At 37.6% G+C, this 27,224-nt stretch overlaps 1 protein-coding gene across 1 annotated transcript in view; it reads right to left on the reverse strand.

The window, feature by feature from the left end:
- Positions 1-400: 400 nt before the first annotated feature.
- The window catches only part of LOC141904905 (protein madd-4-like), a 42,266-nt gene continuing 15,442 nt past the window's right edge, over positions 401-27,224 (reverse strand). The window contains exons 2-15 of the mRNA XM_074793515.1: positions 25,502-25,657; positions 24,784-25,017; positions 24,096-24,240; positions 22,790-22,919; positions 22,359-22,560; positions 22,019-22,251; positions 19,999-20,129; positions 15,626-15,778; positions 15,296-15,425; positions 13,617-13,827; positions 11,717-12,589; positions 9,311-9,490; positions 7,757-7,904; positions 401-5,609 (exon numbers count right to left, since the gene is read on the reverse strand). Of these exons, the coding sequence (XP_074649616.1) occupies positions 5,512-5,609; positions 7,757-7,904; positions 9,311-9,490; positions 11,717-12,589; positions 13,617-13,827; positions 15,296-15,425; positions 15,626-15,778; positions 19,999-20,129; positions 22,019-22,251; positions 22,359-22,560; positions 22,790-22,919; positions 24,096-24,240; positions 24,784-25,017; positions 25,502-25,657 (3,024 nt within the window). The 3' untranslated portion in view covers positions 401-5,511. The remainder of the gene's footprint in view (positions 5,610-7,756; positions 7,905-9,310; positions 9,491-11,716; positions 12,590-13,616; positions 13,828-15,295; positions 15,426-15,625; positions 15,779-19,998; positions 20,130-22,018; positions 22,252-22,358; positions 22,561-22,789; positions 22,920-24,095; positions 24,241-24,783; positions 25,018-25,501; positions 25,658-27,224) is intronic.

The raw sequence follows: 27,224 nt of genomic DNA on the forward strand, positions 1-27,224 counted from the left end.
AGTAATTGTCTCACTCATTGAATGCGCCATCTATCAGACTTTACTTCAACATCATATAATAATCTTTGATACAGCTCCTTCTCTTGAAAGTTGCTTGATGAAAGTTCTGGCGAAAATACGTGTTCGTTACATCTCAACTTTGTTCAGCATCCAGGCACATAGGACTAATGATATACATGTATAATGGGCTATACTGCCTGAAGGATTATTTCGATGGTGCTAGAAAGAAATAAAGAACTAGAGGACCCGAAAAGTCTTGCGCTCTTGGCGAATTATCCTCGCCAATTATACATCGATAAAACGATGATATATCATCTAAAGATCAGACCATTTGAGAAAATACTTTCCACACAATATATGATATCGAGAAATGAACGAAAAATTCAAAATTTGTATACACAATTGATTTTATTCAAATCACTGCCATTATAGATTACAGGACATATTTGACAGCAACTAGAAAAACTAAGTCCATATCCTCAAACTAGTTTAAAACTAATACATCAAAATAAAGTTCGATTCTTCATATTTTATGATAAATGTATTTAGAAGATGAAATGAATACCGGCACGCATTTTCAATCATTCTTTATCAATAATACTTGTGAGGGATTTGAATATCGGCCGCAAAATTGGTTGACTCGTTAATGGGCTAAGTAGTATCCCTGACCGTAACATCAATGTCCAGACCAGAGGGGAACATTATGTTGTTTGCGACAATCCAAATAAATGGCTAAATAGCATAGCACAGGATCCCGTGCAAATGACGTTTGGGCGCAATAATACACTTCACGTACTAATATAAGACAATCGAGTAGAGAGGACAGTAAGAATTGTAATTTCTCGAAAAAAATACATTTTCATATTAAAATGACAGGGTGTCTGGCTTCTGCACCTGCATAAAATCTGTGAAATTTTTTGAGTTACCCTCGAAGTCTGTTACTCGAGTAACGTACGTAAAAAGTCAAGACGCATTTTTACGAGCACTGATTTTTGCGATTTGTTATTTCACGATCAACGTTTTTACATGTCACGCGATTTTTCGATCGACTTTAGCGATCGGCCAGACACAATCCGGGAGCGAGTCGACGTTCTGATTTCCAAGATGGCGGCACCTGCTAGTTGATAAAGATTCAATATTTCTACGTCGTCGTGTTTATGTCATGTGATTAACCTAACCCATCCCAGAATTTTTCGAACGTTCTATTCGATCGTAAAATCGAAGTCAATTGCCCACGAAAGCGATCGCAGACATCGATTGCTCGTAAAATGCGTCAAAGCTGGCGATAGCAATGATGGCCTTGCAAGCAAAACCTATGAATGAAAATAGATTTTTATGATTCTTTGTGACACTGTCTTTAACAACATTCTGCGACGATCGACTTTATATTTCCGGGTTCTGGTCGAACGTGAACCTAATGGATATCTTTTCAAACGATTATAGATATTTTTGTTTTCCAATACATTTATGATTATATTATTATATGTGAAACAAGGGAAGGTTTGAAACCATCTACAAATGTTCATCCGTCCGCTGTAGATGTTGGGTTAAAGGTAAATGCAAACGGAGAATTATTGAACGCAGTATCTAAACTACCATAACTAGGCTTACTATTATTGAGTATGTACATTTTGAATCGCATAATGTTGGGTCTTTTTATGAGTTAAAGGTACTCCACAATATTCTTAACGATTATATCACATATCAAAATGCATGACCGTGCATAATGATTATCTATCACGGCTTTCAATCATTTCATTTATCTCACCTTAAATCAACATGAACACAGCAAATGTCTTACATAGAAAAAGTAAAGTTGTCAAAAGATATACGCAATTCCTGCAAATGACGGGACCATTCAATTAGTACGTACGTACGCTCGGGATGGGAGAACTACGTCAAAAAACCCTTAAGTGACATATGCGGAGGGGTAGGGAGCAGAGAGCAGCCGATCTTTATTCTTTACAGCTGTATAAAATTGTTTCATTCGAGGCATAAACAAAAGAAAAGGAAAATATGTGGATGCAATGCAGCAAAGGGTTTTTCCTGAAATAGTGCTCTTGCACTACGCAGTTGCATAAACTAGTTAATTCCAAACGGCATTTAAACGTTATTTATATGAGCCTATGATGTAGCAAGCTTCATGATTTCACTTCAATACCCTCGACTATCAATTGTGCAAGTTGTTGGTGATCTTCTAATGTTAGGTGTTAAAGTGTGTCATCGGAATCCTTTCCTCCACTTAGTAATAAATCATTTTTTCACGTTTGGAGGTGACGTTAATAAACCCACTTAGTATATATCAGCAGCAATGCCTAGTCAACAGCTAGTCAACGCAACTGCAATCACTATTCCATCTTTTCTTTTAAGTTGAAACAGCCAGAAACAATGACGTCTTTTCAAAAATCGGGTTACTCATTTTTGACACCCATTGGCCTAATCAATGCATCGTAGAGAGCGCATACAATCATATCAACGTTGTGTTGTTAGGCCACGCAAAGAAATACCCGTTTCTCATCAGCCCTTTTTGGAAAGGTAACGAGGACGGCAGGTTCTTATCTTTACCCCTCTCTTTTTTAAATAAAGATAGAAATAAAAAGCTTTATTCGAAATTCCAAAAGTGGCGAGGTAGAATATTGTTCATTTTTTTAAATTGGGAAATTTAGGCGTTAATGACCTTGAATCGGGATGGAAAGCACTTTACCGAAATACTCACCTGCCACAGTAAAAATTGGGTAGCGACCGCGAAGATAAACACAAAAACGCGGGAGTGCTTTACTTCTTTAAAACAAAGAAACAAAAACAGATTTTCCGCATGTGGGATGCGCATTTTTATTTTTAAATTTTACTGACGAACTTTTTTGACACGCACGGATATTAAAACTTATGAGAAATAAGCAATTTTTTGTGTGACCTTACTAAAAACTTCTCTGCTAGCGTGAACCTGAAAAGAAAGAGACACAATTTTGTCTCAAACTTCACCTAGTTGTCAACATTATCACCTTCGTCATGAGTTTAAAATCGGTAATTACAGCAGGAGAAATTGATAATATGCACCAGACCTCTAATGGAACTTACTGCAGAGCCATAACTGAAATTTGCGATTGCGATTCATCAATAGTTAAAATTGTTCGTTAAAATTTATCATTTGTCCCAACTAACCAATGTAATAGGGGCCTACACAATAATTCTTATACGGCAATCGGTAAAGTGAATCTACCGTGGATTGGAGCCGCCATATTGCAGACTCTGAAGTGGGCCGTGTAAACATCGATGACTTTGAGGGTCGTACACAAATATCTTCACGTTAAGTCCCGGCAACATTAACCTACTTGACTGCCAGTGTGGTCTCCATTTTTATTTCTTAAACAATTATGTGAAAGGCATCCAAATACTTGATGGTGCGGCACTGTGCCGCATTCGATCTGTTGTCAGACTTCAAGTGATGAAGGAAAACACAGAATAACACCAGAAACACATACCGCCTAGGGCCCGCGCAATCTCGTCATAATCTCGCATAGAGAAGTGCGAAGTGGAGAAATGTGACGGCCAGGATCCAGTTCCACAGTGTTGTGCCCGAGTAAAAATCAATTCATTTCCAATGAGTAGCCTCTCCCGGTCAAATCTTAGCTCATGACCCCCAAACTGGGTCCAGGGGTCTACAAAAATTAGAAAATAATATGCTGTTTTGCTTTCTCAAAAAAATGTACTCAAGAGGCTTCAAACACATTTAGATTTTAGACAAATTCACTGCAATTCCCCTTGAGCATTTATATCAAGGTGAACAAAACAATTGTATTAGCGATCTGGTTTTTCTAGGAGGCCATCCCTTTCTCGCGCCACCGACATCATTCTGCCGTCACATCGGATAGATATCTGCCAATTCTTCGATTCGAATCCTGGAATTTAAGGACCCTTCATTTGACTGGGTAGGACGAAATGAGGTGGAGAAGTTATTGTCTATTGATTGGCGATTTTTCGATCAGTAAATGTAACGCTTGAATATCGGTTCAGTATTTGCGGTGTCTAAGGCTTTTTAAAATTTAGATGATATAAGCAATCAGGGGATCAAATTTTCGTTCAAACGATCCTCCATGAAATAATACGGGCGATGTACTAAATTTTTGAAGTTCTTTAAAGCGTACATTATAATATGATTCAACATATTTTGTCCTCGGTAGCACACTATCCATTGAAATGAAAACCTACTTAACACTAATACTATCGAATGTTGGTAGCTTATACAGAGGAATGCAAGTGAAACGTACGGGTGCGGACAAAGGTTTTGCGGGTAATAATCAGGTTATTTTGTGCGTACTAATTGAATAGTCCCCCCCCCCCACCAATGGTGAAAAACTATGTTGCATACATCAGTATAAATTCAATTCAATGAGACCTATGTTTACACATGATAGAAATTAACATAATTGATATTGGTATAAATCTAACGAATAATGTAGTAATGTTTTACATCAAAATTATGCAGTTTTAACGTATGGATTGGAAGAAACCAAAACAGATTTCTTTCGTTCGTGGAAAGCATAAAGGGCGGCAACGAAATTCAAAAATATTTCTCAGCGCTTAAAAAGTCACGTATTACGTTTTTTTTAAGGGTTGAGCAATATTTCTGACGATGCTTTCGTAACCGTCTATAATGCGTTCGGTAAAAGAACGATGTGTGTTTTGGCTCCAATGCCCCAACAGAACGTAGCCAAGCTGTTTGAGTTTACAATCAGAGGGTTCTCGCCCACCTCCACCCGAGTACAAATATCCGACACGAATATCGTTAGGTGGCAGTCACACCTCCGCAAGCATTTGATTTATCGTTATGCCCTGAGCAGTTGACAAAATGCTGCGTTAATGCAATCGAATTCAACAAATTGCTTTAACACAAACAATTCTTTGCAATAACCGGGTAAAATGTATTTGGTTTCTCATGCATAATCGGTACATTGACGTGTAATTAGATAAGTAAAAAATTATAAATCGCCCTGCCAACATATATCGTTAAGTAGATTTTTGGTGTAACTGGTTTCGCCGCAATTATGCAGCGAAATATCGCTCAAGGTAGGTAGTTTATTGCGAAGGTGTGACCATGGCTTAGAGTAAGGCGACAGTTTTCGCCCCACGAAGCTGCTATGTATATCATATCATATGTATTTTCCGTCACCTTTAATTAACTACAGCTAAACATACAAAATCTTTTAAGATCAATGCATTTCGTAATCGGATCGCATCGTCGCTACTATCAAACGCCGAATAGTTATGAAAATACGATAATAATTACAATCATATAATCTGCGGAACTTTCATAGATTTCTTTGTAGAAATCTGACTCGTATAAGCAGTTTTTTCCACACTTATTCAATATACGGAAATATATACAATAAAAACCAAGTTGCGCATCGGCCGCCACTTGATGATGAGCCATCACGAGATTACTCCTAAATCTTGACGCCTTCGTTTTCAAAGAAATATATATGTACATATACGTGAATATTCGCTGATTACTTATGTGCACGTCTTACAACAGAGATTCTTATATTGTGTGTATCGACATAGCTTCAACATCTTTATCAGTCCACAATAAGTCGTTCGGTCCGTACAGCCTGTAAATAAAAAGACTTCACTTATTTTCTCTGATGAATTTCATCGGAAGATGCAAGCAGCTTTTTCGTAGCGTAATAGCCGGACATCCTTAGTATCCAGGCACCCTTTCATGGTTCAATTTTGATGCTTGTTTAAAAGATTATTCGTTATTTCAATACCTATAATCATTTCTACCTTGTCTACGAACACTAGACGTATACTAAGTCAAAGTCTAATTTTCCTTATTATGTGATTTTAATTGATTCAAACGTATTGAATCGGTTGATGAATACATCATTAACATCTCGTATGCATTTCGGACTGTAAACATTACCTAATCTTGTAACGTATTTAAATAAAAATGAATTACTTATAAAAAATAAAGTCCGAAACCCGCAATAGAGTGCTTACGGTCGGCTCTTTCTTTTTAAAATATGGCGTGATGGCGCGTTGTACAGTGACTTTTTTATGCAGTTCGCTTCGATAATCAATAGTGTGTATTAGTAATGCACTTATTGAACATTATTTTTCATTTTCCTATAATGAACTATGAAAGTCAAAACTATCGAGTAGATGAGACCATCGGTAAGTTGTGCCCTAATAAACCAATGAATCAAGTGGAAAAAGAATAGCACAGAATTCTTCGGTCTATTCATAGTTTAGGTATGGTAATAAGGATGACATTCCCAGCCATTCACAAAATGATTGGGCATGTGTCCCTTGGGATTACAGAATATACCACTTTATACTTCATTCGTTTGAAATTTTGTAGTTTAGATGTTTGAAATAAAGAAAATAAGCAAAGTGACCATTTCTTGGTTCTGCCTTAACCTTCTATGGATCGAGTCTCTGAAAAACTCCCGCCCTCGTTTCATATGAGTATTATACAGTGAATAATTTTTGGATTCAAAAAGAAAAAACCTCCCGCCCTCATCCCCTTGGAAAGATATGAAAATACGAGTTTATTTACTCTTTTTTATCATAAAAAAAAGAAAAGAGTCGCCCACCTTCATTATTTCTAAAAATTAAGCGGTTTGGGTGAGGAACAAGCTACAACAAGGGCCTAAATAACACCAGATGGCGACATCATACAAAAACATCTTTTTATTTGAATGGATATCTCTATGCATAGATAGTCAAAATTAGTTAACTATGTTATTCCTGTTTGTTCATTTAAACAAACAGATTATGTTATCGAATTTGTAAATTTTCTACAGTGTAATAACATCCGTAAATTTTGTGTTGTCCCTCTAATACCTGTAATGGGTTTGAGTGTTAAATGAAATAAATGAATAGATAAAATAAATATCATTATTTAACCATCACAGAAGGCCATATGCCTTTTCAGTAAATAGGTTTTTCGTCATTTTTTCATACTAAATTAGATTCGCAGAGCGGCCACATTCAATCCGATTAAAAGAATACACACCGTTGCACTATTAATGGGGTTCGCATGTTCGCACACTCGAGCAAACGAGCATTAATTCTAACAAAACATCTACGGTACCGATGGATAAACCGCGCGCATGTCTAATATTCATCTACTTCCAGTCGAACGTATATATATTTGTTTTTTTCCAACATAGTTTACTTCGTATTGAGGAGACCATGAAAACATCGCGAAGCTGGAAAATACCTCAAATATTTTGTATATCCGTATGGTGAGCCATCTGGTGTTTTTAGCAGTTGTTAGAGATAATTGACCTTTAATCGGATGTTTTGACGACGGAAATTGATATTTCATAAGTACAGACAAATAGAAAAAAAGGATTGGTTTTTACTCGGTCCTAGTTTTTGTAGGGCAAGGTTGTCAGAGCAGACTAGAAAAAGTCCCCAACGACACGACGTCCAGGGCTATAAATGCTTTGTATCATTTTGAATTTCACTATAATTGTGCATACGATAAGTACTGTTGGCAACGGATAATGAAGATGAGATGCGGTAATTATACCGACCAGACATATCCGAATAGACTATCAATATAAAGATGTCAAGGTCAGAGTAATTTTCTACGAACATCTATCATTTTCATTTGCACTAATAAGTCCTTGATTGGAATAAATATGACAACTTAACCATGCATCTAATTTCATCTTTTCCCTAGGAATTTCTGATCATGATGATCTTGATACCATGTTGATAACATGTTATCAAGTAACATACATACTGGGTTCACATGCGGTTGTGTAGCATGGTTTCACAACTGCTGGTCTTTTCATATCTTTGCACGCAGTCCCTGCAGTTTTTTCGCTATTTCGCCAGACGCAATGTAATGACCTACTCTGTATACCTCTTCCTCCACACGTTCTTGAACACTGTACACGAATGAATAAAAACTTTTAATGAACACATCGCGATATTCGATGCTTTACTGTGTGCTAGCCAAATGTCATTAATTTGCGCTGATTTAAATCATCATTGATATTTGAAAGAGAAGTGTCCAGAGGTGAAGGAACACAACGTTTACTTGGTAAACACAATTTCAATAATCAATGGGTGGGGTTTTTTCGTAAAAAGAAGCAATTGACCTTGAACTTTATGACAATCATAGTTGACATGCCATTTGATTTCAAGATATACTGGTACCAGCATTAAGTACTAATAGAGAAATGTCCCTTAATATCGTTCTCTGGTGGACAAAGACCAATAATTTAGAAGGTCACCATGATGGAAAGTGTCATCAGCAACAACCTCACAATAATTTAAATGATTACTTAAATAATAAGAGTTGTTCATGAAAAATATGTATATTCAGTAATCGGTTTTTCAATTATTTCATTCATAACGGATAATCCCTATTCGTCGTGAGGAGTAACCCATGATAGTATATGATAAGTTAATACGCGTTGATACTTTTCCATACATGAAAGTGAACTTGCCAGGCAACAAGGATGGTGGCTTAATGTACGTGACGCCTGTGTGATAGGTATTCCCTCCCAACACATACATATCTAAAATTTCAATGCAACAATAAAACTAATAAAGTAGTCGGAGAAACCTATTTACACCAAATCTTAATACCATTGATAGAAGTTACTTCCGGAAATTTCACTATACATGGGGAAATTTTAGCTAATTGAATATTCAAAACGAGGATGAAAACAAAAATTTGGGTAATCCCAATTCCATATTAGGAGACGTGTGATTTATCTAAAAATCAAGATTTTAAGTCAAAACCTGATGATATTTTACTCAAAAAAGCATTTTTACCATCTACGAATGATAACTAATGAGACTAGGATGGGCACCAATTGCGTAAAAATTGACTGATAAAAAAATCTGACGTTTTAGGCCACAAAATAGTCATAGAACGGCCATCTTGAGTCCAATCAACCGACTATTTGTTATGGGCCTTATGTGGAGACATGAAAAATCTGGATAATTATTCGAATTCAAAATATTCTCTAAAACATTGAAAATGAGCAAAAAGTGTTAATTTTGGAAAATAACAATGACCTCCCTCCAGCTCGCCATCCTGATTCTGATCGGACCCGTTCTTTTAAGGCTGATATATACAAACCAAATTTCAAGACAAAACACCAAAAGTATGATATTTGAAAATTTCCCAATACCACTGATAAAAACATTGTATAAAAATTCAACGTAATAACCCGTCGAAGCGTCACCATGAATGGGCTAAAAAAATTTAGAAAAGTATGGATTCTTCGTATTGTAAATACATGTAATGGGATATTAATATACTTGTTAAGCGTGTACGTACTTGCGACCAGGTTGATAGCAACCAAACGGGCGTACAACCGATGTTTACACACATCCGCTCATTACTTGGTCTCGTAGCCTCGGCGCACATGTCAGGTTTGACGTGGGTGCCATTTTTATAGCGACACATTAACGGACGATGCTGCATCGCCATGTGATACCTTACACATGTATTCGGACACTAGAATAAACCATAGTGTATAATTATAACATAGTAATTCTCATCTTAAATTTCATGTTATCCTATAGATACACCTGTACACCATGCAACATTTACGTATAATCTGCCAGTTCAAATCTACCTCGCCTTGTGGTTTAATTTAACTGGAGTGCTGCTGCTAAAACCCCTCGGTTGCTGAATGAGGAGAGGGGATGTACTGTGTAAATCATGGATACCCGAGGAGTGTCTAGCATCCATAAATAGTTAAACTAGTGAGTCAGCTATTCAACAATGTTGACTAATGACGTACGACAAGATACAGTTTACAGTTTATTTGACAAACTCAAGGTCAACAATTTAGACAATATGGGTGAGAGATGGAACAATATAGAGAATAACATAGCGGCGAATGCCGTGTTTACACAAATATCTTAGCAATTTTACTTATAAAGATACAAGAACAATTTCAAAACAGTATTGCAGGATATGCATATATACCTTTTAGGCCATTCAGTATAAAGGCCTACGTGATGAAAGGTATTTTGAGGATCCAATATCGCTGCCAGTCAGGCAACTCGAATACGAATTACAAAAATCGAAGGGGTTTTAAGCCATAACCATATACTTTCAAAAAGAAGGCTCTACTTCAAAAACTGCACCCCGTACAAGGAACGGCGTATTTGCCGGATACATATGGCCACCAATCAGCAATCCTGAATGCGGTTAACATAAAAAATAGGGTAGGTTGAGGGTTCTTGAGCAATGACATACACCATATGTTAAACTTGGGGCCCAGGGACACCATGCCCACTTGGGAAGTGGTTTCAAATGCTCAACAATCTAACGATTTCAATATTCAACGCCCCCTGATGACCATATTCAAAATCCAATTACCTTGAAACTCACCACAATCATAGAACATGTCAGCAGCTAGGATTTTGTAATTGATTGTGATAACAAAATATGCCTCGTTACCAATTTAATATGGAAATACTAAGTTATTCTACTATTCAACGCTCCCTGGTGACCATATTCAAAACCCAAATACCTTGTAACCCACCACAATCATAGAACATGTCATGAACTATAACTTTGCAATTGATCATGGTAACAAAATATGCCTAGGTACCAATATAATAAAGAAATACTAGGTTATTCTACTATTCATCGCCCCCTGGTGACCAGATAGAATAGCTGATTTCCTTAAAACTCACCACAATCATAGACGATGTCATGAGCTACAACTTTGCAATCGATTGTTGTAACAAAATATGTGTTGGTACAAATGTAATATAAAAATACTCAGATATTGTATTACTCAACGCCCCCTGATGGCCATATACAAAATACAATGAACTTGAAACTCACCACAATCATAGAAAATGTAATAAGCTACAACTTCCTAATTCATTGTGGTAACAAAACATGCTTAGGTATCAATATAATGTCGAAAAACGTTTTCCCACCTACGAATGAGTAATGATGACACCAAGATGGCCGCCAATTGCGCCATAATTGGCTGATCGAAAATACCTGTCTCAGGTATAAAATATCCCTTTCCAAAGAATACCCATCAGCAATTGCAATGAGAGATGGCAAACCAATAGGAAGCTACAGGACTCAGAATTCGTGCCAGTATTGACATTTTTGGGCACTTAGCAAGATCATAGGACGACCATCTTGAGTCCGATCAACCCAATTTTTGTTATGCTGATGGGCCCTGGGGGTTCAAATATATACAAAAGATCAAGGTAATTGGACAAGGCGTCTTCAAAATTTCCCTCAAAAAGTTCAAAAAACGTGTAAAAAGTGCTGATTTTGGCGAACAACAATGGCTGCCAGTCGGCCATCATGATTCTGACAGGGCCAGTTTTTGGGCTGAAGATGTGTCTAGGGTAGATACATGCATAAACCAAATATCAAGACATTACTTTGAAGCGTCTTCAAAACTTCCCAAAATAACTGGATTCCGTCTACGGATGGACGACGGACGAAAAGTGAACGCAATAGCCCGCCGGGACTAAAGTCCCAACTGGGCTAAAAACACTCTACTTTGAAAAATGGAATCTTGCATGATGGGAACGAATATTCAGAACTAACCGGCAGGCGGACAGATACGGGCAACGACATTTCTTACGTTCTACGATCGAGGGGTAAAAACGTGAAGATTGGTATAAGAGTCATTCATAAAAGAAGAATGGTGATTTTTGTATCCAGGATTAAGGAATACTATGGAATTAGAATTACCTGTATTTGCCACGGACCAGCTTCCCAGTGAGGGCATTCTCCATAGCCACATGGCCTTGTTGAGGGTGGCTTTTTTATACCAGCCTGTTCGCACATTCTTTCTTCAACCTGACGAAAATATTCTTCCATAATAACCTCACACGTCACCTTCCGAAGTTGTACCCCTGTCCCATTACAGGAACGTGAGCACTGTTGCCATTCTGACGTTACATAGTCGTATGGCGTCAACGAGTAATTGTAACTCGAATCCCAAGCATCCGATAATAAAAATTTTCCCTTGCGGGCAGATTGGGCTGCAGTTGAACTTAGCCTGTCAAGCATATTAGCTCTTTGTTTGATATAAGCCTTTCTGTAGCTGAAGAGTTTCTTTCCTCTGTACCGACTGTGAAATGTAAGTGTCGTGTTAGCTGTCGTTTTGCCAGCTACGCATGTATATTTGCCAGTATCACGAGGTCGGGATCGTAAGATTTTCAATACTCCTTTTCGTGTCTGTCTTACGCGGCCTTTTAGCGCCAATCTCTTTCCATTCTTCAACCAGTACACCTTTTTTCGCCGGTAATACTTCACTGGGCAGCGGATTACTAGCGAGGTGCCCGGAATTACAGTCATCTTACCTCCAACCACTAATTTCAAAGATGCTTTATTTTTCGTTTGCACATAATCCGAGCCGTCCGAAAATATCTTTGGCGGAACATCTGGTTTGGTAACTTTACCAGAGCAGATAGTATTCTTACAAGCCTTCCATGCATCCGGTCTTTCGTTTGGACATTTCAGTTCATCTGGTCCTCTGTGGGTAACAGTTGTACCGTTTGCAAGGGTCTGTTCGCATTTTACGTCTCGCATTTTCATACCTTTCCCGCAAGCTGGCGCGCACTAAAATGTAATGTAGCCTATTTTTAGGTTGATGAAACAAACTTGCAAGGACTCAAGGTACATGCCCACTAGGTGAAATGCTTGACAATCAATATTCAACACCCCCTGGTGAATTTATACAGTAGGCTCGAATGTCTTACCATAATCTAGAACATAGAATCCATGAGCAAATTGCATTCTGCGATTGATTGTGGTTCGAAAATATGCATAGCTTTCCGCTTGACGTCGCCCCTGGCGGACATATACAGATACCAATGACCTTGAAACTCACCAAAATGATACACCTAATCGTGAGCTACACATTAACGCATATGGATAGACTGATAAGACTAAGATTGCCACCAATTGAGTAAATATTGGCTGGTCGAAAACCCTGTGTTTAGACCCACCCAAAGTTTACCCATCACGAATTTCAACAGAAAATGGCTAACCCTTTGTAAGGTCTCTGAATTCAATATATCGATATAAATAAGTATACTTTATCAATGAAACAATGTCGTGATATTTATGTCGACTTTTTGCGATATTGTCTCAATAAATTGACATACATTTTTAGGTTAACTCGCGGTAATTATGTCGAAGGTACGGTAATGTCGAGATACAGTATATCGACATAAGTTTAAGTCGTATCACGTATCACGTATCCGTATCACGATTTACCGTGATAAGTTTTCGCGATACCACGACATTAACGCGATGTATCGACTTAACGCGATGTATCAACTTAATTATGTCGATAAATCGCTATATATATATCTCGTTTTTTCGACATAATTTCGTCGTGATAAAGGCTCGCGACGGTTTTGTACGAGTCCCAAAAAGTCGACTTTTTAAAGACGAAATGTCGACTTTTTAAACTGAAAATAAAATGTTGTTGGCCGCATTGCTCTTCCGTACTATAGTCAGCGAATGCGAATGCACTGTTTACATACATTTATTGAGCAATAAGACAACTAGACAACTTAATGTTCCTCATTTCTACTCGAGGTAAACTGTTATAAGGCCTACAGCAAAACCATGGCATTACCTTTGACCAACGACCGGCGATCCATACTGCAGTACAATCTTTAGTATTACATCGACGGAACGTTTCGGGATACGGTTTACTACATTTATGAGGTGGGTGTTTTACAGTGGTGTAAGGTTCTCTGCTGACTTCTTCGATACATTCAGCCAGTCGTTTCTGTGTACCACTACCGCACGTAACCCCGCATTCACCCCAAGGTTCCATATGCCAACTACAATCAAACACGAATATATCAGAAATATTCATATATACGTCATGTCATATCTTAAACAGTTCAGCGATAATTCAAGTTTACTCAAAAATGCTTTCATTAGATATATGACATATTTTCATGGGTTAATATGTATTGATCGAACTGCAGTAAGTCTCTCGCCATTGTAATCTCGATCTCGATTGTACATCGACTCTCAACAGTCATTCATCGTCCACGCCTTTGTGAAGGCACGGAACCCAAAATTAAAACAAGGGGTGTATATACAATGGTGAACTCCAGATATTTAAATGAAAGAAAGAAAAAATTTCATATTTATTCGTATCTAACAATAGTATAAATCACTATAGGATTTACAGTTTGAAGCTATTCAAAACAGTAATTTGATGGCACTCATCGATATATAATAAACAACGTTCACATGAACGATAAACGGTCGACTGATTCAGCAGTTTACAAGAAAAGAAAACTGATAGAAAATATGGAAATTAATGCTACATCAGATGTTGTAAACGAGCATAATCATACCCACTTAACAAATAAATAGACCATCGAAAAAGGGAATTGTTCATCCTTAAATTACTGTATCATCATATATCACACTGTATTATGATTTAAGGATCGTGCTGGTTTGATGTCGTGTGATATTATGCTGCTCTTTCGTGTTTCATATTCGTTTTGAAATCAGATCACAAACTTTTTGAATTGAAATTTGCTGATATTTCAGAATCGAAGCAGTCCAATCGTTGGTCGTTGGTGATCGATATCAAAGTAAATGAAAAACAACTGATCGTAAAAAGCCCCCGTTATCGTTCACAATAGGAATTCATTCCGCGTAGAGTATTGTATTGCACCTATTTACACTTATAATGACACAGTCGTACACAATATAGCCGTGATAGATAATTGGTAGTTATTTTCAAAATTACGGCATTCTGTTATGCTATGTTTTCTAATCAAGTACGTCAAAGCGTGAATAAAATTCTAGGCTGAATCTCATCAATGATTTTGAAAATTAATTTCACCACAGTACACGGGATTGAACTTTACCGCATTTATCTACCTAAGAACAGCTCACTGCCATTCTTAATCTGTTTGAATCGAATATCTTTAAATAAAACATTGGTAGTCTAATTGGGGTAGATCTAATATTAATGGTATTACACGGGCGTATTACATCGTATCACACATTACGTCTGCCTTGTTTATGTTTTATATGGGCACCCTTGATATATATACATGCGATAGTTATTATAACGGCGTTACCTAAAAAGCGGCGGAATTTTCATTTATAGCCCCGATGTTATCATGAACGTACTATTATGCTTATTTATTCAGCGTGTTACTTTTTCAATTGCGCAGTAGGTGGTTCAACACAGTGTGTGAGAAGAAAATTATTTATATTTACAACAAACATGAAAGCAAAATTATCATTACTTTTTCATGATATCCTGCAGAGTGTACTTGCCTTGGAGGGCAGGGAATCTCGTTACAAGGTCGACTTACAACCGGCGGCTTTCGCTTAAGGTCGCAGTGGTGGTCTCGGACACGTTTTCTATCGACATCACGAACACATTCCACTACTGCTGTGCGTAAACCTTTCGAATTATAAGCATAGATTAGCATTGCATTTAATCTTTTTTTAAATACCAAAAAATTGTATTCAATCTTTTTATTACTTTAAATCGATTCTACGAAGGCAAAGTGGATTCGGAGAAATGACTAAAATTGTCTATACATTTTGTTCGTGGAATGAAGGAAGCATTTTTATCTTAAGTGGAAGAAATTCAAGTTTTACCTCCAAGGCAGGAAGCGCTGCACGGTTTGAACCTCGCGTATCTCCACAGGTATTGTATATCTCCCGGAATCATATTGGCAGCTTCCTGTTCATAGGTTTCGACGGAGCACTTGGCCAGGTTACACGACTGAAGATCCGGGGGTCGTGGTTTTACTAGGAAGATAATGATTATTTAACGAAACATTAAGAACACACAATCACTTGTTTCGTCTAAATCTAATGTTGATTTATTTTACCGCATCTCAAAATGTGTAATAAATAATATCAAATAAACAAAATAAATCAGCACATCTGAAGAAAAAATTCCTTTGCAATTATGCAATTCCAATCGGGAATCGACTTAATCCGAATAACTGGACATAATTGATATGATTTTTGTCAACTATCAACATCATTCCCATGAAACACATATTCATTCGTTTCCCAAAACGGACACAGCAAATCACTTATCATCAATTGCTACAGTAACACTATCAAACTAGATACAGCAGGCTCTGCTTGTCTCGGATCTCGAATCAATCAATTTTCTCTGGGAGTAGCGAATTCCTGGGGCAGACGTAGTGGCGATGGATCATCAACACGTGAATAGGAGTTGGCAAATTCTAAAAATGTCCGGACATGAGATAATCTGAGGCAGTCAAAGCAAGCGAATTCTTATGTAGAATAATTCTGAAATAATACAGAACATTGATTTTTGCCGTTTCTGGAGGAAAAAGTTGCCATTCATGTGGCTTTTCATATTTGATGGTTCACGTGGTACATCTACCAAACGTAACATTACCACTTGTATCATCCTATCCCTAAGGGGACGTCTGAGATTTTTATCATAAACATTTTACATACGCCTAGAATAATATCATTATTTCTTATCAAAATAGCAAACAATACTTTGTACTGGGGTGTAATTATAAGTATACACGTACGCGTCTGTTATTTCATGAAATACGTCTAGGCATACTCTCACGTGGAGAACCAAGGGCGCATTTTCGTGGAGCATCATTTTTTCCTCTCACCCATAAATCCTAATGATACTCCTTGACCTATGCTATCGCTAAATTTCTCGGAAGTTTGATCAAGTATAGTTTTTCTTTATTCGAGGAATGTCTAGAAAATAGTTTGCAACGCCCAGATGCTAAACACTCAATAGGCCAAAAACCCGGTCAAGGGTATATTCTGTTGAAATGTTCAAATGATTTCAGTCGTATTTTTATCGATTATCCCAAGGATCAACATCAAAATACAAATGGGATAAAGTGTATTTCAAGTTCTAGCTTAATGCATCCGAAGAGAACCGCGGAAATCAGAAAATGAATTCAATACACTCTTTTCTTGTGTCTTTTGGGTGGTCCATATATTTTCCATGAAATTGAAAAAAAAATATTTTCATCAAAAGCACGAAGGTATCCAAGCGTTCTTGCAGGTTATACGATGTAAAGTAAATATATCCCAACAACAAATTCTATGATTCCAATGGATCTTAAAGATATCTAAAGATACTCGACTAAAAGAAAGATAATGTGATATTATCCATTTCCACGATTAATGAATAATCATTCAACAATAGCATCAAAGTAATATTGAAAGAATCATTTGCTTAAACACATCCACCATGGAGTCTCACGAAACAATCTTATTCCAACTTTATTTTCTTTTTGGATGAGCTCGCGGAAAGTTGTTTTCCGGAGAAACCCCAGCTCGTAATGAAAATATTGATTTCCACGATACTTTTCACAAAGATACAGATATTATCTCGATGTGAAGCTTGATACCGAATTGCATTCTGCGTGTTGTGTGCTCAGTTCGAATGAGTCGACACACCAGACAGCAAACATAGCAGCTAATTACCATCTGGACGTTGGCATCTGATGAATGTACATTCGCTACGTCGGTTCAATCTGTGAGTACTTAGACTGGATTTTGGAGTAATTCAGTCCTATTACACCAAGGTTCAATAAATTGATATACGACAATAATAATTGAATGAATAACGACACGAACATACTATTTTTGACGCCGTTAAAACCGTCGCAAAAATCGTTTTATACATTGCTCACTTGAATACGTTTATGCGTTAGGATGGCGTAGGAGTGGATGTGCACTACGTCAACAATATTGGGGCATCTATACAATAACACATATTGTGTTTATATTGTATTTAATGAAATATCATAACTCTTATTTTCTTATTACTAAAATTAAATGTCTTTTTATTGGGGCATGTCGATAATTGAATTAAATGAAACTAGACTCAAATATCGATATATGCTTGTACGGAAGCGATAAGGGGCCTCGAGATGTCGCGTTCCAACTCGACAAGTCGCCATATTTATGTCGATATATCGCGATATATCGCGTCAAGTCGACATGAATATGTCGACATATCGGGACGTTTTCACGACAAATTTCGCTTTTTCGCCCATTTTCCACGGGACAAGAAGTCATCTGAAGACACGTCTAAATGTAAGACGAGGACGCCAGTGATATGACGACTGAGTTTCAAGTCGTCATGAATATGTCGACTTGTCGCGAGGAAAATGGTCGTGAAAACGAAATATGTCGTCAAAACGTCACGATATATCGACATATTCATGTCGACTTGACGCGATATATCGCGGTATGTCGACATAAATATGACGACTTGTCGAGTTGGAACGCGACATCTCGAGGCCCCTTATCGCTTCCGTATGCTTGCCACCAAAACGTAGCCAGTGGGATATGAACGAGGTATGCGGCCAGTATTGAAGGTAAAACGCCAAGCACCACGATGGATTTCAGTTCTAGTAACAAATATCTTGTGGAATTTTCCCCGGTATTGTACTTGTCGTTGAATTATTCACTGTCGAATATTGAGCAATACAATTGCTATTTAAATAAACTTAAGACACGAAAATGCAGCAAAACTGTCATCGTACCTCTGACCAGATCGATTGTTCTTGTGATGATGGGCCACACGAGAGGAAACTACGGAAGCGATAAGGGGCCTCGAGATGTCGCGTTCCAACTCGACAAGTCGTCATATTTATGTCGACATACCGCGATATATCGCGTCAAGTCGACATGAATATGTCGATATATCGTGACGTTTTGACGACATATTTCGTTTTCACGACCATTTTCCTCGATATGTCGACATATTCATGTCGACTTGACGCGATATATCGCGATATATCGACATAAATATGGCGACTTGTCGAGTTGGAACGCGACATCTCGAGGCCCCTTATCGCTTCCGTACTGATCGGCCCATTTTGGGACGTAGATGTCTTGGGTAAATACATATCAACCTAGTATCTAAAATACCCATCAAAGCGAGTCCTAAAAGTGACAATACTGGCACAAAATCTAATTATATAGCAAATCAATTCAAGTTATTGGATAGAAACATCTTATGTTTATTTCGTTTATTAATCCGCTTTAGTGTTACGATAATTAGAATCCATGGGGTTTCCATGCCGAGCATAAAGGTGAATTCACTAAATGATTATAATGTAATAGCTAAGCAATTGCGCGCAAAAAGTGACAGTATCCAAAGTGTGTTACACCTTAAAAAGGTTAGAGTTTTCCAGTTTTAAAATGTATGCCACACGAAGTGCATTCCAGCACGATATTACGGAAAACGAACTAAACGATTAACCCTAAACACGATTAACCATTAATACGATTTAAGTAGTCTCCAGCCAGAACAGTGACGAAAAACTTTCGTATATGCCTCAGTGATGATTACGATATAAGCATTCAAATGGCGCCTGGAAACTGGAAACTTCCCTATTTCAATCATAATTCCTCTTTCGTCATACGAGGAACATTGAATACACAATGAGGATATTTGATAATTTGGAAAAATATGATTGATTGGGGGCGTTTTTTAGGCTTTTCGCTGCGGATAACTACATTTTATTTCCAGTTTTTAGAGTTTACTTACAAATTCGAAAAGGCTTAGTAACTCGAAAATCCTTTTACAACTTGAAAAGTTGACTTTTTTAGACGCGAACAGCCAGCTGCATTGCTCTTCCGTATCTAGACACTCGGGACTTAATAAGATAGTTAACGGTTTGTATCGTTTGACCTTGGGAAGAAACATTCCTCCCAAAGCCAACTTCAAAAAGAATAATAGTAAGAGAGCACATGGCTGTATTTCTAATGTGTACCTATCCCGTATTGTGCGTGTTCAACTGACGTAATCTTATCCGTAGCCAAGGCCAAAGGCGAATATCATTATCACACTCCCACTAAACAGGGCCGCAAATAATTGTTTTGATAATTTCATTATTTTGATAATTCATATCTAAGCATCAAAATGCAAACGATGTGTTCAGTCTAGGAAATATTAGATTTTGGTTATTTCGAAATTCTAGGACAAGCTTAATACTTACTAATACAATTGTGATTCGGTAGCACTTTGTAGTGGTTTGTTCGAAGATCGGTCAGTCGGCATTCCCATGTTCGAATCTGTATGCCAGGTCCACAAGTTTCACTACACGGACCAAGTAAGCCGACTTTCCACCTGGAAGTACAGTGACCTCAGAGAAAACCAAATAGTAGACACGGCTAAACGGCGTTCATCACTTTCATGTTTTCTACTTCAACCCCCTGAGTGCCACACGAGACCTTATTACGATAGCGGGTTCGATGTTTCTTTTTCCCAACTAATTAGGGACAGACCAGAGAAGGACTTTCGACCAAGAAGCTGCCGCCAACCCCGGATTGGTGAGACCAGCGCCCGGCAGCCTTAACCACTTTGCCACTGCACCTCTCTGAACTAGCGAATGCATCCTCGCTAGCCAGGGGTCAGTATCGCTTCCGAACTCCACCTGTCCCGGCTTCACGACGCGTGATTTCATTACCAGTGCTTTCGTGTGTGACGTCATACAACACAGATGAATACAAAATTTGTCAAGTTGTGAAATTACTTCCTTTTTCGCTAAATATTCGCTGATTTGCTCATTTGTCCATTTCACCGAAAATTCAAAAGAAGCCTGATGTCGTTTGTTACAATTGCTGTGATTGGCCCGACTGGGTTGTGGTCGGCTGATAATGACTCCAACGAGTCACGAGGCCAAGGGTTCGGGAACGGCTTTAGCTTAGTGAGTTCGAATCCCTTGATGGGTGGATGTAACGAATGATTATCAGTAATATAGTTTATAGATCGTCGGTGATTTCAATTCTTGACTTACTATTTACTAACCAACCATATTTAGACGTCATTCATTCTATATCTATCATATAGGGTATAATCAGTGTAAAAATATCGGAATAAATGGATTGAAATCACGCCATGAAAACAACTCTTACTTATGGTACTCGTAACATAAAGTAAGATTCTATCGCTGATTATTTTTTCATTTTTGCTATAACAAAATTTCCTAATCAAAACGGCTCAAGTCCATTATAGCATTAAATAGTTCCAGCAGAGACTTATCACATTGGAACGGTATTTGGAATTAATCCGCCAATATTGGACTGATTGAATCTTACGACATTACGCCATAGGGACGTGCGAACATACCGATATACCGACAAACCGACGAACCGACAAACCGACGAACCGACAAACCGACAAACCGACGAACCGACAAACCGACGAACCGACAAACCGACATACCGACGAACCGACAAAAAGACAAATCCGTGCGTGGATTACCCTTATATAAAGTGGCTGGGATCGAGGGGCTGGGTGGTGCGTGGATTACCCTTATATAATGTGGCTGGGATCGAGGGGCTGTGTGGTTGAGTGGATTACCCTTATATAATGTGGCTAGGATCGACGGACAGGGTTTTTCCGTGGATTACCCGTGGCTGGATCGAGGGCATACGAGTTTGTCGGTTTAACGGTATGTCGGTTTGTCGGTTCGTCGGTTTGTCGGTATGTCGGTTCGTCGGTTTGTCGGTATGTCGGTTTGTCGGTATGTCGGTTTGTCTTGAAAAATACGCAGCCGAATTACTCCTTTTCTAAAAATGTATCCTTGAGCGGGAACTATTCCACGCTATACTGGACTTGAACCATCAAAACCATCCAGTCACAATCTTTATCAGTATGACCTTAAGTTCTATGACCCATAATATTTCGTTATGAATAACTTAGATCAAGTGGAATTCTAGATTTGAATCAAATGGTCCATACAGAAATATTTCAGAAGTGTAAAAGGATTTTTTACAGAATGCCTACACTTAGACATCGCTGACAATTGTTTACATGTGGATAGCATACTCAAGAAATTAACTCCAGAAAAAAACCTGAACTATCAACACTGCCTAAACACTTACAACAACTCACATTTTGGTCCTGCGGGATATTTACCCAAACACCAGGTTGCCACATTAGAAAATAACTGCTAACAATTGAAATATACTAACAAATGGATCTATATCTGCGCTATATATTGTAAATCTTACCCAGTTTCATGTGTGGCAGCGGGTTGGTCACCTACCATTCCATCGACGCGCATTGGTTTCTTAGCTTCTTCGTCATGTGAAACAGGTGAAATTGAAAGATCTGAGGGGCACTTGACGTTTGTGTGACACGGTATGCTCGTTAAAGGTTTTGTCGATATTGGGCAGTGATCCTTGTACTTGGATCCACATCGCACTTTTCTGTATCGAATCCCTGCACCACAGGGCACGGAACACTGAAAATGGATATTCACATGATAAATAATACAAATCGGATGTTTGCTTTTATGATACTTAATTCATGAACAATTCCCAAATAAACAAAATATAAAATTCTCAATACCGGAGACCATTTCGCCACTTTCCACTTCGGACATGCTTGACGCCGGCACGGTCGACTTGCAATAGGAGGGGTTTTATTGCAGGTAGTTTCGTTAACTTTCGTATGATTACCGTCGGGTAACAAGTATACACACGTTCGCGTGCGTGTCGTAAGTCCCGTTCCACAGTTTGCCGAACACGGTCTCCAGGTCCCTAAAAGCCAACTGATAATAGAAATATAGATATCTATAAACATTGAAACGCATATCATGTATTACTAACTAAAACCGTATTTAAAACAGGCGCGGTATCATAAAAAAACGCATCATTGTTTTCGACACGTTATGAAAATCGTGCAAGATTGATCAGAAAAATTACGCTAAATAATTCAATTTGGGAAAGATATATTAGATGCAACAATTGAACAATTGTTTTTAAGTTTGAGTCACACACCTGGCTTCGCAAGCTCTTCGTTCACACTTGATTATTTTTCGTTCTGGTTTTTTTCCTTGGTCACAATGCATTGTCTTCACTCGCTTATCCTTTCTGATGTCTTTGCAATAGAAAGACGTCGTTTGTCGACCTGATTATGAAATATTTGGACTGTATTGTCATTGATTATTGATTGGTGAACTTTCTTTAGCTCGAGAACGTGACGCTTTTATAACTAGCGTAATTCGTCGTCACATTATCGTATGTATCTGGATTTCTTCTAAAAAGAAAATTGTCCAGCAAAAAGCTTCCTATATATCGAACGGAAATTCAGCATAATACAGCTAATTGGAAACGAAAACGGTACTAACGCACTAGCTATTACCGAATATAACACATTCTACGTAATTAGTCTAGCCAAACTTTTTCCAAGCGTTTAAAAACAAACCAACAAATATAAAACTAAGAACTAACGGTAAATTCATATCATGTCTACTTCAAAAGAGCTTTGTTACATCAACAAACACAAAAAGATGTTCCTTTTACCTTCCGTGTTATTTGTTCCTTCAGTAAGCAAGAAATATAACACATTAAAAATCATACCTACTCTGTTTATGTTACATGCACCGTGATATACGTGTTATCATGGCAAATAAGCAGTCAAATTAAAACATCAGCGCTGAAGGATGCTAAAAAGCGACACCAGAATATATATTTCCTCGAATATGGTTTATTCAATTCCCCAAACAAATAATTCATCAATGTTGATACAATGTCTGGTCTTACATCTCAGCTGTTGTGTAATATTCGGATTTTTACTTACCATTTTTCTCATTCATCGCATTTGAAAAAGGCAGTTACGGTGTTACGTAAAGGCTATATACATATCATTTGAATTGAATATTCAATCAACTCAACGTGTACACGACACAAACATTATCCACTAAAATCACTTCAAGAGAAATATATACGTTGTTTACTTTCCCTCAGTTTTATTCTGCGATTTGTTATTGTTTTATTTGTAAGTGTATAATCTTCTGTCTAGACATTTCTTTTTGAATATCATACAGAACTATTATACATCTCTTTAAGAGTCGATCGCAGCGGATAGAAATAGCGTGGGATTCCATTCATCTATCATGTAAAACTAGAGACCAAGTGAACGTAACTTCGAAAATACGTAGTTTCGAAAAGTTTCGTTAAGCATATTTGAAAACAATTCATTCCATTATGCTGTATGCTTGAATATATTCCCTATGTGAGGGATATGGAACTGATCGGCGGTGGATTTTGTGGCTGTGGAGATCATTAAAAAATGTGTTGTTACCTACACCACAGGAGACCGTGCAGGGCGTCAATACGGTCTCTTGCCATACGTATCTGGGTTTCTCACATGTTTCACCTTGACCTCCGCATATTCCACATTCATCTTCCAATTTATCGGAGCCTAATATACCATCACAGCCTATATTCTAAAAGGCAAAAGTCTAATGTATTTGAATCATGTTATATCGGTAAATTAAACATATTTTGAGGCATAGATTCTTACCGGGCACTTTTATAAATACTATAGTGAAATTATCCTTTTTATAGCACAGGGATGACTTCCTTTGGTATTGCTACCTGGATTAATTACAGGGCAATACCCCTAATGGGCACAGCTCTTATGGCTTGGCGTTGTCCTTTTCATTCATGTGCCTATTCATTTATGAAACCTAATTCTGTACATATGATTATCATTAATACTCTCACTATTAAACTTGGATTGACGGCGATTTTTGCTTAATACAGACAGGGGTCGTTCGATGTGTATTATATACTAATACCGGGTGCGTACACGGCTCTCGTGCCAAATATATAAATGTTTGTTAGTCCTGCATATCAAAATCGATGATATCCTTGTTGTTTGAGAATTAAAAAATTCGCGTCGATAGAGTTTCAAGGTGCAGTAAAACTATTTTGAATTTGAGTTTTGGTCTATTTATTCGCGAATTTAATGAAGAGAATGAACTTACACGACAGGTTCCGTTGATGCACATGCCACTCAATTCTCCAAGACACCAGTATCCATCAGGGACTTTCAGTGCCATTTTCGCTATAATATTGTGTCCCAAAGCGCGGCAATAAAGACTGCACGGGTTGCCTCCCGCAAGACCCGTTGATAGCCATTCAAATTTTCCCCGATGAGAGGCCGCATTGAGGCGACCACAGAGATAATCGCGTTGGTTTATTGTCCCACTGGAACAAGGCTGAAAATATGAAAAATTAGCCTACATAAAATCACTGGGTACAAATTGATAATACTGTATAGAGTAGACTTTAGATAACGCAAGAAAGTTTACGTCACTGGTTTGAGCGACATATCCAAGAGTTCGTGAAATTCCTGGCACAGACGTTCGTTGTTTTGTAGCTCGAAAAATAGTTTCTTTTTTTTATTAGGCAATGTACGTGATTACCGTCAGAAATGTTAAGTAGCAAAGACTGCAAGATCATCAGCTTCACAGAATCAATCAATTGTTGAGGGTTGACTTCAAATATTTAAATTCTCCAACTCTCACATTAACGATTTATATTGAAATTGCTTACGCTTGGTGTAAATTTGATAGTTTTATCCAAATATCCTACACTTATTGAAAGATATGTCACGCTGAACATGCATCATCTATTTCACATGGTGATTATTTATGAATATTTATACGCACATTGCATCGGGAAATAGTTCGAGAAAATTACCTGAATATTACAAACAGAATACTGAACGGTATCACCATTACACGACGATGCAAGACAGGATCTGATTTGTTTTTTTACGCCCCCGCCGCATTCCGCCGTACACTCAGACCACTCGCTCCACGGGGTCCAATTATCACAACCGACTAGAATTACCACCTAAACATAGATAACATCGATTACTGTTTATGCGATGTATAAATAGGATAAAAACATCATCTGCGCACAAGAAGTTTCATAAGTAATGAATCATAAAAACGCTTGTGGTATTCTCGACCATCATAATTTCTGATTAAATAGTTATCTTTGCCGTGATCAATTGATCTTGCATAAACAGAACCTATTGTTAAGTATCAACTTCAAAGTATCATTCGAAATGATTTAATGCCCAAATGCGAAAATTTCTCTATCAGTCAATTCTCTCATAGTTTTTCAGTTCGTCAATAGGTTCAACTGTAAATGCATGATTTACTGAGGCTGGCAAAATGCGAAACATGCGACTACTGAAATCAATTCGAGGGCTTTATTCTGAAATGCAATCAAATTAATCTCCTGGAAGTACGTAGAATACCGAAGAAATTCCATTCGCTGAATTAAAAGAGTGGTTTTTTATTCGTTTTTTATTGAGGTTATGGATCAACTTACGAGACTTAAAAATTCAAAAATCTAATGGAATGTATTCAATGGGAGCGGTTTAGAGTTGAAAGAACCTTCTATATTTATGAAGGCTTATGAAATATAAATCAGGGCGCTCAAATAGAAGAAGGTTATTACATGACATAAACAAGTTTTCTCTTAAATCCGTTTTTGCGTACTAAGAAACAACCTTTTTAGCACCCCTAGTTTTGTCTCTTGTTTTAGTGTGGGTACCAGCATGAAGTTATTTTTTGTTCGCGCGTCAAAACTGAATCCTACTTATCACTTTTCTCGGCGTTGCATTTTAGCGCCCTCGTTGACAGATCACTAAGGAGATTTACGTTTTGACTTCACAGTGAAGAAGGTTTGATCGAAACGTTATAATTTTCTAATCGTTTACTTAACGAATAATCATTGGGTGTTCGTGAGTTTCTTAAGTATCCTAAATCTCAATTAGTCCTAGATCTGAAAACAAGCGTTATAATCTCCATTACTTAACAGTAAATGTACTTTTATTTTTATTCAAATACTGATATCATTGCATGGTCTTTTTCAGCGGTGAGTTACGATTAACGTCACTGCGTATCGTATATCAAAGTAGATGGAAAAATGCGCACACGTAATTATCCGTGGCAGACAGCAATATATCGCATCCAGAACGCGATGGAAGGTATACGTTTTTTTGTTTCGTTTTGTCTATTAATTGCAAGCGGTTGGACAGAACTCGGTCGTCATGTAGTCCACAATTACGCAGCGATTAACGTCGTGCTTACAATTAAAAATGCTATTAACATACCATAATTATATAAATATGTTGTTTATATCCTATTAGATATTTCATTACTGTGACGAGTAATAATTTCGGTCAAAAAATTCTAAGGAGATATTTTTGAATTCGATAAGGTAATTATAGGATTCCAGCGGAGACTTCGTCGTCTGATAAAGTTACTAGCGTGAACCCGTAAAAAACACTGATGGAACAGAATATTACGATGTAGCTTATGCGTATTATTGATGACCAAAATCCTGTGAAAGGTAATAAAATATAAATCTTTCTACCCAATGACAACTTATATATGTACTGCGATAA

The sequence above is a fragment of the Tubulanus polymorphus genome, chromosome 5, assembly GCF_964204645.1.
Source record: "Tubulanus polymorphus chromosome 5, tnTubPoly1.2, whole genome shotgun sequence".
Taxonomy (NCBI): domain Eukaryota; kingdom Metazoa; phylum Nemertea; class Palaeonemertea; order Tubulaniformes; family Tubulanidae; genus Tubulanus; species Tubulanus polymorphus.